The following is a 16,036-nucleotide window of genomic DNA, read 5'->3' as shown; positions in this document are numbered from 1 at the left end:
TTGAAATATTAATTTGTCTCCACTGGGAAATATTTTCAAATATCTTTTATTTGTTAGTATGGCATCATCTACAAGGGCTTTTTTTTTAAAGGCCTGCAATAATGCACAATGTAACAATATACAATATAGCCTACCAAATTATTTAATATTTTGTGTGGATTGTAAAACATTGCTCACATTTGTAACGTAATTTAGAGTTATTTTTTGGATATGCAGAGCTGCAACAAATGGCCTTGTATGGACTGTAAAATTGATATGCAGGTGCCAAAACAACAGCATGTTCTGGACAGCTGAGCTGAGAAAGCACTGCCCAGCTGGTCTCGTGTTATATCACCCTCCTGACATATGCCTCACTCAGTAAACAGACGTCTCCTGTAACTATAAGCTCACAACGCTACCCACAACTTCCCTCATTGCTCTTCTTGCATAATAGGGTCTTGTCTGCTTGCTGCAGCTGGAGCATCCCAGTGACCCAGATATAATGAGAGTTTGTGGCCCTCTCAGCTCCAGCAGCATGCAGTGCTCTGACTCCACCACCAGCCACAAGTCTCCCCTCTCTGCCATCCCTGCATGACCCACATCTCCATGGTTACCAGTCCAAAATGGCTCCAAGGAAAAGGCTGCTCGTCGAGGGCTTTAGCGATCATGACTCCCGGTTATGGAGAAGTAGGGTGAGAGTGAGTTCAAAACAGAGCAGACGCCGGTTTGAGGATTAGGGTGACTTCTTTCAGCCACCCTCCCTTCTTCAGGCTAACTGGGCCACGCTCATTGTTGTGATATTCTGATTAGATGCAAAGCTGTAATTATTATGGTGAGATGCCATGAATATGTGAACAGGGCGACAAAGCCAGAAGGGCATGAAGTGGTCTTGACACCATCCCAGCCCAGACATTCAGACATAATAACTTCACCTGTCAGGAAGATACTGTGTCGCGTCAGGATCCTAGACGGTGTGTGTGTGTGTGTGTGGGTGTGTTTGTGTGTCAGTAAGAAAAAGGCACAGATCCACACAAAATGTTAAACAAAGGTTTCCATCATACTGTATATCATGTCAAATTTAATCCTTTTAATAGTCCCATCCAGAAAAAAAACATTAGAACAACGGAAAAGAAATCTGCATTTTTTAATTTCTTTGGATAGTAACAACAAAAATCCATTATTGATGTTTTAATTTACCACACCTTTTTAATTATTAGTTCCACCAAAAAATTGAGATGTCCACTCTCCATTTACAGTAAAGTATAATACATTTTTAATTACACATCTCTTTTTGTGTGCAAGAGCCATGTCTAAAACCCATAAATAAAAGATTTTACATTTGGCATAATTTTTTTGATCATTTACACTGAGATTTGTATTTAAGACTTTGGAACTGTATTAGAAGCTTCACCCAAGATAAAGAACAATAACATTTCCCTCATATGTTTCACGTTACACAAAAAAAGACCAAACGGTTTAAAAAACGGAAGGGTCTTGAGCTGGAGCAGACAAAGGCTAAATACAGTAAGTCGACTGACAGAAAATGAATAACCAACCAGTTTAAGTCATCAAGTTAAAGTGAAAATGTTCTTGTTTTGTTTTTGTTCACGTTTTATATCAAGGAATATTGTTTTTTGATATTGGACTGCTGGTCGGACATGACGTGACTTTGTACTCTAGAAAACTGTGACAGAAATGTTTTAACTATTTTCTGACATTTTATTTTCAGTAAATACATAAACCGGGACTACGTGTTTGGTTTATGAAATTCTTAACAGTGTTCAAAAAGCTGCAAAACTGGAAGCCTGTTAGGTAAATGGAGTTCAGAGGTCAGCAATTTGATTCATAATTGCATTCCTGAGCACGCTGAAATCGCTCTTCATCCTTGTAAAGTATTCAAAAGTGACATATTCTAATCTGGGTGAGGATTGTTTGTCATAATTGTTGCAACACATGTTGCATTTTGTACCCAACATGTTCTGTCAGTGGCTGAATGTTGCTGATGTTTTCATTAATTCAAAAAAGGAACACTGCTTTCCAGTTTAAGTTGCTTTGGAACATTCCAGTGAGAAATGTTTATCACCAAAATATTACTTGAAATAAGAAGCTACCAAGTGAGTTTTTTTTAGAAGTTTTTGCCTATTGATTGTTAGGGTGAGACATCCAGCCTGCTCTGCTGTGCTATTAGTCATGTGCCATGGAGGGTCAGTTGTGTGTTTTAGATTTTAGTTGGAGTGAACACTGGAGTTGGGCGGTATCCAAATGTTGATACTGGAACCCCAAATGCTTCACAACTGCAGAAATCTCTCTCTCTCTCTCTCTCTCTCTCTCTCCTCCACACTGACACGTGATGACAACCACACATAAGCATTTCTAGGCATTTAATATTTAATCCTTGTCTCCTATATAAGAGTGCATTGCAATTTTTGCATATTGAACCTGATACCATTGCTATTTTTAAGACCCTGCGGTATACCGTATTACCATATTACCGCCCAGGCCAAGTAAAATCAAATCCACATACACTTGATGAATGCAACAGGGTTTTATATATTTAACCAGGTCTCATTGAGAAATAAAATCTGTTTTTCAAGAGAGACCTGGCCAAGATAGCGGAACAAATTGGTTACATGTAACAAACGTTTAAAATCCCAAAACAAACACAAAAGAGGCAAACACAACTCAAGTACATTTTAATTAAATTAAAGTGCCATTAATTAAAACATTTGCATGTGTGAATTGACTCATGAGCTATGGTTTTAACATAACCTTTAAACTCATTTGAGGTACACTTTTCTGTAGTTCCTTCCAAGTAAGGTGCAGCAAACATGAAAGCCTTTCTGAACAATTCTGTCCTGTACATTTAACGAAATGGCGTCCTAAGACTGTAAGCCGTAAGTACTCTGTTTAAAAGAAAGAAAATTGGATATGTAACATGGGAGCCTGCCAGTAATGCCCTTACATATGGAGACATTAAGGTGACTAAACCAGCGAATTGCAGATTAACCAACAAATTATACCCAAAGATTAATTCATTTCTTTTGGTAAAAAAAAAAAAAAAATGTATGAAGTTTTTTATAAGATGTACAAGATTCTGTATTCACTCTGTTTTTATTCACATAAAATGAAATATTTCAAATGAGAGTGTAAAGAAAGCTCTCGTAACTCGAACAAAAACCGAATATTTGCCAATCATGCTCTGTTTTTACCTTTCCTATAAACGAGGAGGTGTCCCACTATGCATTGTAATTGGAGGAAAGGGGTGTCAATCACAGCTCAGCATCAGTTGCACGCAATCACAGATGCGTCAAGACGTCAAGAGATAAACCGGAAACAAAAACAATTTGCAGGTCAAAATAAAAGCACGATGGTTAGTCATTTAGAATTCAGGTAATGGGCGTGCTCGATAAAATCCGACTGATATAGTATTAGTATGATTGCTATCAAATGCATTCAGTTTTGCTTAACAAAAAAAACTCTTTATTCCTTTTTTCACCTTGAAACGACGTGAGAAAAACAGTTTTACTCTGACAGGACTGACAGGGGGCTGTCCATGTTATTGTTGTGAACTTGACTCTGGTCGCCATCGTCATCATCTGTACGCACGGCGGCCACAGCAGCTCCTGGACGGCAGGGTATCCCAGCGCTGTTCCCTCTCACTGCGAGGAGAAAACACTCACACAGCGGAGAACAACCTCGGCGATTTCCCGCACGAAAGTCCCTCTGGAAACTCCGATGGATTAATCTGATTGTCTGCGGTAAGCACGCTTTTCTTCTTTTCTCCCCGTGTTGAATTCCAATCGCTGCACCCGCCTCGTCTCCTATTTTGCGCCGTAGACTGCGAGGTGAATGCATCTCGGGGAAGAGAGAGCAGAGGAGATGAATAACACATTGTGGGTCGCTGCAATCAAGCCAGGCTAGTCCCTCCAGTCTTTCTGCAGATGTGCGTGCGTGTAGGCTATTTGACGGGTTACTTTTCCCCTAGAGGGGGTTAAAGCAGAGAGGGTGCCAGTGGTCTTATGTTGTGGAGGATGGTTCGCAGGGCTGTGATTGTGGAAAAGGGGATCTTGTGTTGTTGCAGCAGCAGCAGCAGCAGCAGCAACAGCAGGGATGGATGCGCTGCAGAGCTGACCACTGAGGCCATTCACACACACAAACGCCACAATGGCCTGCAGACAGCCACGTATTGAGTCAGCCCAAAATAATTGTCATATGATTTCAGCTAATTGCATTACCACGCTGTTAAATATCTAATTAGAGCTGTAATAATCGGGTTAACTGTCTCTGGAGGTGCAGCCATCCATCTTGCTGGCAAACACCGGGGATGATGTGGGCTACAGTATGTGTAGCTGGCAGCTGTAGTACCTTGGTTTTATCCATGTCCACTAAGTTAGGCAGCAGTTGTGGGTTGGTTTGCAACCTGGAGCTCTGAGTATTCAGCCCTTCCCTCTACCATCTTCGTCTAAGAAATACATGTCTGGCGTGAGTGATGTGTATGAATTTTGAATGAAAGGAGATGCTTATTATGGTTCATGAACCATGGAGATGGCCCCTCAGGCCCCCTACAATTTAGCTTATTAAACACACTGGCACATAACCTGATACTTGTGACTTTAGGATTTTAGTGTGTCATCGCAAAGTTGAAATATTTAATCCGGTAAGGAGTTAATGGATTACTTTGGTGAAAGCTAAATGTGTTTATTGACAACATATCTAGTAGTCAACAAATGTCACACATGCAGCCACAGTAGGGCTGCATCGAATGATTATTTGCATTTAGATTAGTTGATTAATCAATAAGTTGATCAACACAAAAGAAATGGGCAGCTGTTTGGATAATTGAGAAGTCATTGAAGTCATTTTGAACCAAAATTGCAAAACATTTTATTGTTTCTGAATGTCTTTAGGTCATGGACTGTTGATCAGACAAAACAACTCATTTGAAGAGAAGAGAAGACATCACTTTGGGCTCTAGAGAGTTTTGACGTGCATTTTTTATTTTATGATATTTTATAGACTAATCGATAATCACATCCTAGCTGACATAGTTAAGTGTCTTGTTTTGTGTGAGCGACAATCCAAAACCCAAATATATTCTGTTTATAATGCTATAAAACAGAGATGAGCAACAAATCCTCACATTGGAGAGACTGATACCAGAAACCTGTTGGCATTTTTTACTAAAAAAAGCTTTTTAAAATAGTTGCCAGTTAACTTTTTGTTGAGACTCATTATCAACTAATCATTGCTTCTCTACATACAGCAGTCCTACACCGTCAGGCTCGTGCCCAAGTATCATCAACTCAAGTGTTATTCAGTTGCAGCAGAAAACCTGCAACTTCCATTCGTGTACCCCTCCAAATCCTTATTTCCAGTTGATTCTTACATTGCCTGTTGTCCTCCGCTGGCACGAGATCTGGAAAGAACCGTATAAACTGACAGGCAGAAGCAGCGAGAATCTGCTCCTGTTTGTGGAAGAAGAAGAAGAAGAAGAAGAAAAAAGAGAGAAAATTTTACTGTTTTAGTAATTTGCCCTTTTCTCCAATTTGGAAAACAGGCATCTACTTGGCACAAATGTCACTGACTGAATGGGCATGTATAATGGGCTCAGTGATTTAACAACATGAGTCAACATACTCAACTGTGAACATTGTGACACCAATACACAGTTAAGGTTTTAAACCCACACGTACATAGTGTATGAAGCTCAGCTGTGGGTTTTTATAACCAGCTCTTTTCATTCAGTACGAGAAGAATGCTTTGAACGCCTGAACACTGCATTTTATTGTGCTGTTAATCTTGTCGCGGAGTAAAATGTGTCCATTGTCTTGTTGTTGATACATTGAATGAACTCAGTTGTTCAACACAAGCAAATGTTGTAACTATTCAGAGAATGGCAGCCATAAGGGGGAGTTGTCAGTGTTGTACCAAATCCAGCAAACACAGGAGTGAGTTTCATACGTATTCAAATGGCACACAACAGAAAATGATCCTCTTTTACATAATTTCTTCAATGAATGAACAGAAAGTTGTGTTTCTGAGTTGAATAAGGCAGTAGCGAGTGTGACTTCAGTAGGCGCGTATGTGAGGTTTGACGTTGTTGTTCCACGTCAAAGATCTGAATATAAAGGGGCCAAAAGCTTCAAATGACACTGATTTTCTTGTTAAATCTGTGTTGAATTGATCGTATTCAGCCTGGAGAGATTTAAAAGTTCATCGGGGTTAAATTAATGAAGCTTTTATCTGATGTATGACCAGTTGATCTGCGTTTGTAAGTCAAATATCAAAGGTTTAAAGAAGGACTAAGTTGGAAAACAGACGTTATTTTGAATCATTTTTCAAGCAACTAAACAAACTCCTGTTTTTTCTATATTTGATGGATAAAAACATTGATTCATCTCGACACCGGGTGATTTGATTTCTAAAGTCTTTATTGATGACAAGAGGGAAAACTCATTTTTTTACAGCCGATCGGGAACTATTTAAAATAATAAATCAGGTATCAAATTGTTACTTAGCTCTCTGTTTAGTAGCTAATTGATTAATCAAGTGAGTATTTCAACTCCATAATGAATCAACACCAGGGCTTTTTGTTATTTTAGTCCACACGTATCGGTTTTTCAGGCCGTAGATGTCTGTTTCTCAGGCCCGTCTCTATGTAATCCATCAGTCCCGCAGTGCAACCCTGACATGTCTGTCCTTAATTGAGTGTATTGATCTTGCAGCTTATGTTTTTTGCATGATCAACATTTTTTTTATTTGTCAGTTTGCCTTCATTGGCCATTAAACAAATTGTGATAGAAAAAGCAGACACAATGCTATAATGTAGTCCCCTTTAAACCTCAACGATTGAATCATCCAACCTTTTTAGAAGTATTATTGCTAACTTTTTCTGTCTCTCTTGACAATAACATTACTATGTAAAACATAGTTAGCTTAGGGTCCAAAGTGGTGCAACAGAATGTGTGGCCCTGATTTTGGATTCTGGCCAAACTCACAAGGTACCTTACCTTGCTCGGAAGCTGACAAACAGTCCGACTCATCAAGTTACAGTTGTCCCGCCGTTTGATGGCGGCGACTTATTTAGACCAGTCAAAGGAGAAAAGATGGTGTTTGTGTAGCCAATTTTTCATGTTCAACAACCTTCTGTCCCTTATTAAAACCATGGTCAAACCCATGGATATGTTTTTCAGGTGACGTTTCACATGAAAATTGCAGAGCTGGGGTAGGAGTATCTACTGCTTCCCTCACTGACACTGAGCGAGCTCCAGCAGACATGACTGTCCTGGACTGAGGTTCAACTTGTTGAATATGTTACCGTGCTGACATTTTCAGGTGACATTTTCATATCTTTTGGTGTCCAGGTGCAAATTCCTATTTTAAAACTCCAAGTTATGAAGTTGATGTGAACCCTCAAACACAGCCCGGTAATAATTACCTCAATAATATTTCAACATTTTTTACTACCTACTTTGACAAACATCTCATCGTCTTTGCAGACAGACCTCAGACATGTCAAACAGTATTAAATATACAGTACGCATTTGAAAGTCTTTACAGCTTGGAAAGCTACATTATTTGTGGAGACAAATGTTATTTTTGAAAGCAGTCATTAATTGGAATGTTTTTTTTGTTTTGCCATGCAGCAAAGAGAATCATTTATATCTTAATGTTTCATACTAAATAAGTTAATGCAAGGAATAAAACAGCAGCACTACCAAAACCAAGATATAGGAAAGTCTTTTAATAGTTTGTTGGTCCACCAAAAGCCTCTAGAACAGCTTCAGATGCAGAAACTCTACTGAAAGGGTGAACACCAAAACATATTTCCCTCGTTTGGTGTTTTGATGATTGCGGTGGGTCAGTAGTAGTAGTAGTAGTAGTAGTAGTAGGAGTAAAGTCACAGTTTAATGGACATCCAACAAGGCACATGTTTGATCAGTTCCTATTAGTATAGTATAAATGGTACAATAAAAAAATAGCATAATGTAATGAATGCATGAATGTAAAAGTAATGTATACAATTAGTCTGGAGCATATAATAGTGACAACAGATTAGTTTGAAAGGACACATTCCTTTGAAACCGGGTCTCTGGGGTCCTGGTGCGGTACAGTGTGTTTTTGCGGTGGCTAACATAACAGCAGGACCAACAGTTATGGACCACAGTACTGGACCAGCAGAGTCCTAAAGACAAACACAGATATACTACGAGACTATTCATCTAGAAAAGGCCTCAGTTCAGTTCAGTTGATACATCTAAATTATTATTCTTTTAATTTTCTTTTTAGAATATGAGACAGAAATTTGTCTCCAGAAAACTAGGAAGAGTAAATCAGTTTTCCCTGAAAGAATGATTCTGTTGCAAACACATACTTGACCCAGGGATTACAGACATGTAAAAACCTCCACCATTGTGGAAGTTCAAGAGCTATTAGAAACATTTTGTTTAGTTTAGGCCATAATGAATTAAAAAAAAAACGAAAATTATTATTATACATTTTCTAGCCTTATTTAAGCCTCTGTGAACACTGTTGGTTGTACTGATGTGTATGTTCTTCTGTTTCACTGCATCACCTGTACTTGCACTGGTGCTTGTAAATAGCTCGGTGCTTTGTTTTTCTTTTTAGACACAAGTGTAACATTGGCACGTGGACTCTCCAAAGCAGGCCGAGATTCTTAAACGTCCTGTTGTGGAGGACCTTAAGGCTCACAACTTTTTTTCCAGTTTCCTCTTCTTTTTACTCTTAGTTTCACATCCAAAGGTTTCACGTCTTTGTTTTCTCTTCTTGAATGTCTCTCTCCATGGGTGGGCAAAGGAGGTCCTTTTGAATCAGGTGGCGGTAAGCTGGGGCGTAGCAGTCCTCCACCACATTATTACCTCCATCAGTGGAACCTGAGACAACACGCTTAGAGTCACCGGATAGAGTGAAAGAACATGCTGTACCAAGGCAGAAACTGACGGTTTGGGTATTTTCTGTAAGGGGGGTACCAGTTTCTTTCAACAGTTCAACAGTTCACCATTTCTGAAGCTGAAATGCATATTTCAATTTATTTATAAAGACAATTTCTGTGTTTGGTTTTTAATTTTTAATTTTTTTTATAAGTGCTGAAATATATTTAAGACCTTGTTCATTCGTTGTCATCTTCCATTTTCTCTTTCATGTCAACATCAGATTAGATGGCACAGCGTTTGAACTGTACTATACAATCTTTTGAATGCAGAGCTATTACTATTTCATTCTCTTTTAACATAAGGATGGGCTATGTTCCAGTAAATAAAATGTATCAATCATTTATCAGTAACGCTAGCTTCTTTTAGGAAGAAACATTAAGGAAATTAGGTTGTGTAATAAATCTAAAACAATTATTTTGCAGTGGTTCTAGTTCACAGACGTGTGGATTTTTCTCTATAGTCAGTACGACGTTGAAGTGTAAAAATATGTGGAATAGAATAAAGCTCTTAAATCATGTATTAAGAAAAGACCTCGGCCAGCGATCCCAAATCGGCATAATGTATGGATTGACAACGAGTGGTCCAACGCTGATTTAAAATGACAGTTTAAACTGTGACACCAACATAAACTTCTCATGTATTTTTCCTCTACTCACTTTCTTGTTCTTCAACACAGGATTGCTTTCATCATGAAAGGCCGGACACAACTCCTCATCCCCATACACCCCGTCGTAACATTGGGACGTCATTTCACCAAAAAATAAGCCACAAAGAGATCAAGTAATGATTAACAACATCATCTTTATAACAATACAATCAAAAAATATATAATTTAAGTTAAAAAGTACACCAGCCTACCAAGAACACAAAGACGAGCCTCACATGTATGACCGTTGTTGATGAATACATGTGTGACTTTTATTGAATGTTTTTGATACCTATAAGAGAAAAGGCATTTAGCTTTTGCAAAGTATACAAATGTATTGTCTGTAAATACAGTCAATGCTATACATTATAGTGCAAATGTGTATATGTGCGTTGCAGTCTCATCTGATGCTGATTTATTAAAGACATTTTGACTATTAGCAGTACAACATCATGATTACAGATAACCAGTATTTTAATAGTTGTCGTGCACTTACTTTAAACTGCAATGAGGTTTAAGTTATGCAGTTTTCTGGGAAATAGATCAGCCAAGAAATGGCATGTGTTGCTAAAAGCTCCTCTCGCATCAGAGTGCTGATGACTGATGAAGTGTGAGACTTTGTTTTTGTAAGCACTCACCCCACAAATATATGTAATACATATATAAATATCCCACCAAACCTGTGCAATTACAAATAACATGCATAGTGACATGTTTCAACCTCAGTGATATCACCTATATGTGGATATGATGCTCTTCAAATATTGTTTAAACTCAACCTCGTTTGTTGGTTTCATGCTGTAATGCCTGTCAGTCTGAGGCTGGGCTAGGATTCACAGCGAGAGGAAGCTGTAGTATTAAATCTATTTTCCTTAGCTACAAAGTTACTAATAGCTTGCGTCTTTTAATACATCCATGGCGTGCCGTTTGTGATGCAATGCATTCTGGGACAAGCGCAGTCATTGGCTGATTTGCAACAGACGTCACTTCCGACCCAGAAGCGATGGCAAAGGCAACACGATGCGGAAGGAAACACAATGCGGAAGCTAAGCGCTACTGTGTGCACCTAAATTTGGTATAGCAGCCCGCCAAAAAACACAAAGAAGAAGCGAAGCGCCCCTTTTCCTTTCTCTCATTCGACCAGCAGCTCCTCTCGTCAACTACTCGACTGCTGCTTGTGAAAAGCAACACTAAAAATGTCGGAAGATGGTAAATTGTTCATCGGTGGACTGAGCTACGACACCAACGAGGACTCCCTGGCTGAGGCCTTCAGCAAATATGGCAACATCGAGAAAGTGGACGTGATCCTAGACCGAGAGACGGGGAGATCCCGCGGTTTTGGCTTTGTGACTTTCGATAATTCAGAAGATGCCAAAGATGCAATGGAGGGCATGAACGGCAAGACTCTAGATGGTCGGACTATTCGCGTCGATGAAGCAGGAAAGGGCGGCGGGCGCTCCAGAGGAGGAGGCTTCGGATCGGGCCGAGGAGGACGAGGCGGTGGTGGATTCGGCGGCCGTGACCGAGGAGGCGGAGGATACGGTGGTGGAGGAGGATATGGAGACAGGGGCGACAGAAGCTACGGCGACAGAAGCTCCAGTAACGAGGGGAGATATGGCGGCGGCGGCGGCCGTGGTGGCGGAGGCGGCTACAGGAGTCGCGGTTCATACTCGAGTGGAGGATACGGCGAGCGCTCTGGGGGATACCGCGATCAACACGACTAGTACACATCGCTGATTCCAGATCATCCATTGACTGGCTAATTTCAGATGCGCTCCTCAAGAAAAATGTCCGTGTTATTGCTGACCAATACGTTTTTTTGTAGTTCTGTTGTAAGTCAAGAATCTTCTCATCGAAAAATGTACTCATGAGTTTGTCATTTCTTAATAAACCATGTTACAAAGTGCACGTTAGTCTCTACCTTGCTTGTTTGAGAATCTTTTATTTTATCAAGGGTCGTATTATAACTAAAAAAGCATCTGTGTAATAACTACTAGGCTAAAATAGCCCAGAACAACGGCTCCTCTCCACGTGGCTTCTCAGTGAGCAGCCACCATCGCTGGAGACCCTTTGTTCGGCAGGTTTTAGCGTTTCCTAAATTCGATACTTTAACGATAACGTTACATAATTATGGGCGGGTATTTTTTTTTAGTTTCTAATCGATTAAAATCGTGGTCTAGTAAAGGCTTCTTTTTTTCCAATTTCCCAAAAGAGTGAATCTCTTTCAGACTCGATCTACACCTCCGAAATGGCCGGCTGTTCGTGAAGTTGCAGAACGGAGCTTGAAAACACGTGTTCTGCTTAGCTGCATTTTTAAAGTGCTGTGAATACACTGACGTGGTTTAGTTGCTCGAAATATCAACCGGGGACAGTTTTGTATGCTATTTCACTATGAACGGGCCATTATGCTCTTATCGTGGCTTAGTTTTTCTTGTTATATAATTAACCCGTGTGCCCGGAACGTTACCGCTACAAAATAAAGGCAGTCGTTCGGGGAGATTAATTTCCAGTTGAGCCCAACCGTTGTGACTGGTGTAGTAGGATATAACTAACCCTTTCACTTTGGATAATGTTTACGGCTTCATTACATTCTTCACTTCCTGATGTGAAGCGATCTCGCTGCAGATTCGACGGGGCCGAGACTAGGCCTACTGTTTTAACAGATTTTTGCCAGTCGTCCCGCATTTCCACGTTGTAATTCTTTTTTAAATCGGTTTACGCAGGCTGAGGTGGTCATACGATCCGCAGGCCGTGCCAACAGGAAAAAGAAAGGCACAACCCCGCCCCCCCCCCCCCCCCCCCCCCCCCCCCCCCCCCCCCCCCCGCCCGGCTGCGATGCCATCATCTGCTTTTTTGGGGGGGGAGGGGAAGTTGTGCAGCAAGCCAGGCGTGGAGCAGTCTAGTATGTATAGTGTCCCTTAAACGCAACTAAAATCAGTATCTTGCAAAGCGCTGTGTCTTTTGATATATGATACATAGTGTCGATGCATGTTTTTATTATATAATTACAGAGTCGTCGTCCTATGGATTTGTAAAAAAAACGTCTTTTTTTATATAACCCAATTGAGAAAAATGTGAGAGCCTGCATGTGCGCATGCTGTCGAATGCGCTTATAAATTAGATGATGAAAATAAAAAAAACATATTTCCTATGTCATAAGATGGTGGATTTTTAGCATCTTCAGTCGCAGGCAGCACAGTGCTCACATACATGATACATGTATGAATGGTTACTATGTGGACGCTGCAAAATCTCAAATAGATAGGGCTGGCTATAGATAAAACAACACGAGATGGCTGTTTCTGTGCAGCAGATTGGTTACAGATATAGATCTCTGGCCTTTTTATCAGAAAACAGATAAGACCCCCCCCATCTCATCCACCCCCAGGAGTGGATGCGGCGCTATTTTCATTTCAATCACTGCAGTCAGAGAAAGAAAAGCTACTTTACCTCTGTTGCTCAAGTCAATTCAGTTCATATTTTAATTAAGTCTTCATTAAGCAAGAGACTGGTCTGGAAGGGAAATCTGTGCGTTATTTTAGAAAATATTTTCTTGACCAATTGATAAAATGTTTGATAGCTCCTCATGTTAAGGTTATAATAATAACAACACTTGATTTCCTGGAGTGCCTGTCCCCCTAAATTGAAATTGTAGGCTTAACATGTGTTTAAAGGTGGATTTTGCTTTTATTATACCTGCTATAGCATATGGAGAAGGATGCTGTGAATACCAGAAGTTTGGTGATATCTATATTATTTGTAATTTAAAGATGATAAAGATTAGAGAATCAGCAGTCCTCTACCTTGTATTTCAGTCTTTGGTTTCACAGCTTTAGGCTTATGTTGTAATGCTACTGCTGGCTTGTTTCTTCTTCTGGGTATTCTATGGGGTTTTATTGGCAGTAATGAATCACCTCTCTGCAGGCTTTGTCCTGTTCATTAAAGCAGTATGGACAAAATAAAGGACTGGAGAAACTGAAAATGATGTCCACAATAGGTGAATTCTGCATTTGGTAGGCATGTGTTTTATACTTCCATGTACTGTACTTGTGAGCAGCAGGTAAAAAAGAGATATACTGTATACTTGTCTGCGTCACAAAGTAGTTATTTGTTATTGCTGCAGCCACATGCATCAAGTCCACACATAATAACAAAGCATCAAGGACTTTCTGACATGTTACATTGTTATGAAAACAATTTAAATTTTCCACCCTTCTTAAATATTAGTTGATTTAAAAAAAGTGAAGTAGTGATCCAAGATTAAAGTCTTTAAAATCAACACACTGTAAGTTGGCTGTACTTGGCTGTACCCAGCAAACGTACCCAATTGTGTTCTTATTAATTTTCTATTAAGTGACTAATTGTTTAAGCTCTAAATAAAGTGACGAGACTTCAAAAATATCTTCCGGCAGGATCGGTTACCTCCAATATCATCTCAGCTCTCTGTGTGATGTTATTTTTATATTAGGCCTACATATCATATGTCGATCAACATCTACACAGTATACTTATCATGGCCAAATGTTTTGTCTTTATCAATGGCAAAACATTTTTCATAAGATGATGATCATTTTTCTTTCATTTTTTTACATAAATGACTCTTGACAGAAAAGAACCCGTGAGTGGACCAACTGTAGGCCTACTGTTAATGTGGATCTGAATCTTTTAGCTGTGAAAAGTGGTGCAGTGTTTTTACCTCCTCCTCTGTCTCCTGCAGCACTGGCTTTTTCTCTTAGTTCCATCCACAGTGACTGTAAACAAGTGTGTTTGCAATTAGCCGCCACCAAAGTCAGCTGGACGCTAGTGCTGATGAAAGACAACAGTGCTGTCAGCGGTCTCTCCCTAGCTGGGGCTTCATGAGCTTGCAGGGCTTAAAGGGGTGCACGGTGAGCCCAAATGTGCATTCGTAAACTGGGTCTTTAAAGACGTTGAGGCTCTTTTTAATTGGCAAAGAAGATTGCATCACTCACGACCGAATCTGGTTTAGCTTTGCTTTAGTTAGGTCAGTCCCCCTCATGAGACTCAGAGCGTACTCTACGTGCACAGCCAGGGAGTGGTTTGCTGTTAAGGGCCTCTATATGTTTTAACTGAATCTACAGATGGGTTTGTGGCTCCTTTTAAAAGAAAACAAAATACACTGCTTACAAACTAGTAAACGCAGTGGCTGGGTGTAAATTCCTCTTGGAATGTGTGGTTGTGCAATAAGTTGGACAAGTAAACCATGATAAGTAGTGCTGTTAAATTCTTTTATAGTGTAGCAATTGTTTTAAAGGTTATTTTGGGGGGCATTTTTTCCCTTTAATTAGTGACAGTGGATAGACAGGGAAGATGGTAGAAAAATGGGGGAGCAGCCAAGGGCCGCAGGTCGGACTCGAACCCTGGCCGCTGCAAAGGACTCCAGGACCATGAGCTAAACGTTGCTTTTATAGTGTAGCATTAATTAAGCTGGATATTCTAAGCATAAAGCATCTGTATTGTACACATACAGAACAGTGGAATTGTCCATGCACTGCAGCTCTTTCACATTATGTTCCTATAATTAGTAATGGAGTTTAGAGTGCCGTGTTTAATTTCAGCCTAATTGAAATATTTTTCACAGGGCTCCCTGTAACTCTCAGAGGAAGCTCTGAAATAATGGAATATTGAATCGTAATTTCCCCAACGGAGACGGCTATTATTTCACTCGAATACTAATTTCCTCTCTGTCTCTTTTTCTCTCCACCCACAGAAAGTAGAGAATGGGCTGTGTCCAATGTAAGGATAAAGAAGCAGCAAAACTCACTGACGACCGGGAGACCAGCCTTTCACACAACTCGGGGTACCGCTATGGGTCCGACCCCACGCCACAGCACTACCCTAGCTTCGGGGTCACCACTATCCCCAACTACAACAACTTCCACAGCGGCGCCTCACAAGGGGTGACCGTGTTCGGAGGAGTCCACACATCCTCGCAGTCTGGGACACTTCGGTCTCGAGGTGGAACAGGTGAGGTTGAAGGAGCTTTATAGAAGTCTGTGGAGCATTTTAGATGGTTGAAAAGTAACGCAGCTGTTTATTAACTATAAGATTTGGGTGGTTCAGGTTTTTCATAACTGTTGCTGTTTTAAAATATATATTTTGTGATAGTATTTCCCATGCCCACCTATACCCATGTGTATGTAGCATTATGGCCACAATTTTAAAAAAGTCTGTCAATGTGTTTAGATCACAATGTAGTGTAACACTAAAACTCTCCACTTATAATAGAAATTAATTTGCTAACTGTAGCTGCATACCCATAAAGTGGTATTGAACTTCTCTGAATCTCTTCAATAAAGCAAATTCGCGTGACTCCTAAAGTGTTGAACTGTTCCTTTAAGACATGGTGAGCGTGTTATTCGGAAATACAGTGGGTACGGAAAGTATTCAGACCCCTTTAAATTTTTCACTCTTTGTTTCATTGCAGCCTTTTTCCAAA

The 16,036-nt window shown here is 40.1% G+C and overlaps 2 protein-coding genes across 5 annotated transcripts in view; both read left to right on the top strand.

The window, feature by feature from the left end:
- Window positions 1-3,530: 3,530 nt before the first annotated feature.
- fyna (FYN proto-oncogene, Src family tyrosine kinase a) overlaps window positions 3,531-16,036 on the top strand; it is a 23,390-nt gene continuing 10,884 nt past the window's right edge. Inside the window, exons 1-4 of one of the 4 annotated variants that reach the window (XM_034858073.1) lie at window positions 3,557-3,737; window positions 7,173-7,314; window positions 9,610-9,713; window positions 15,308-15,564. In XM_034858073.1, the coding sequence (XP_034713964.1) occupies window positions 15,318-15,564 (247 nt within the window). In that variant the 5' untranslated portion in view covers window positions 3,557-3,737; window positions 7,173-7,314; window positions 9,610-9,713; window positions 15,308-15,317. Of the gene's footprint in view, window positions 3,738-7,172; window positions 7,315-9,609; window positions 9,714-15,307; window positions 15,565-16,036 lie in introns of all 4 variants that reach the window. The other 3 variants (XM_034858076.1, XM_034858075.1, XM_034858072.1) reach the window with 3 other exon arrangements.
- LOC117935693 (glycine-rich RNA-binding protein 1-like) lies at window positions 10,576-11,487 on the top strand. The gene has a single exon (XM_034858077.1). The coding sequence runs from the start codon at window positions 10,776-10,778 to the stop codon at window positions 11,301-11,303; it is 528 nt and encodes a 175-aa protein (XP_034713968.1). The 5' UTR covers window positions 10,576-10,775; the 3' UTR covers window positions 11,304-11,487.

This window comes from Etheostoma cragini, chromosome 20 (genome assembly GCF_013103735.1).
Source record: "Etheostoma cragini isolate CJK2018 chromosome 20, CSU_Ecrag_1.0, whole genome shotgun sequence".
NCBI classification, from domain to species: domain Eukaryota; kingdom Metazoa; phylum Chordata; class Actinopteri; order Perciformes; family Percidae; genus Etheostoma; species Etheostoma cragini.
Note: the sequence above shows the minus strand (reverse complement) of the source record. Positions and strands in the feature narration are given on the sequence as shown.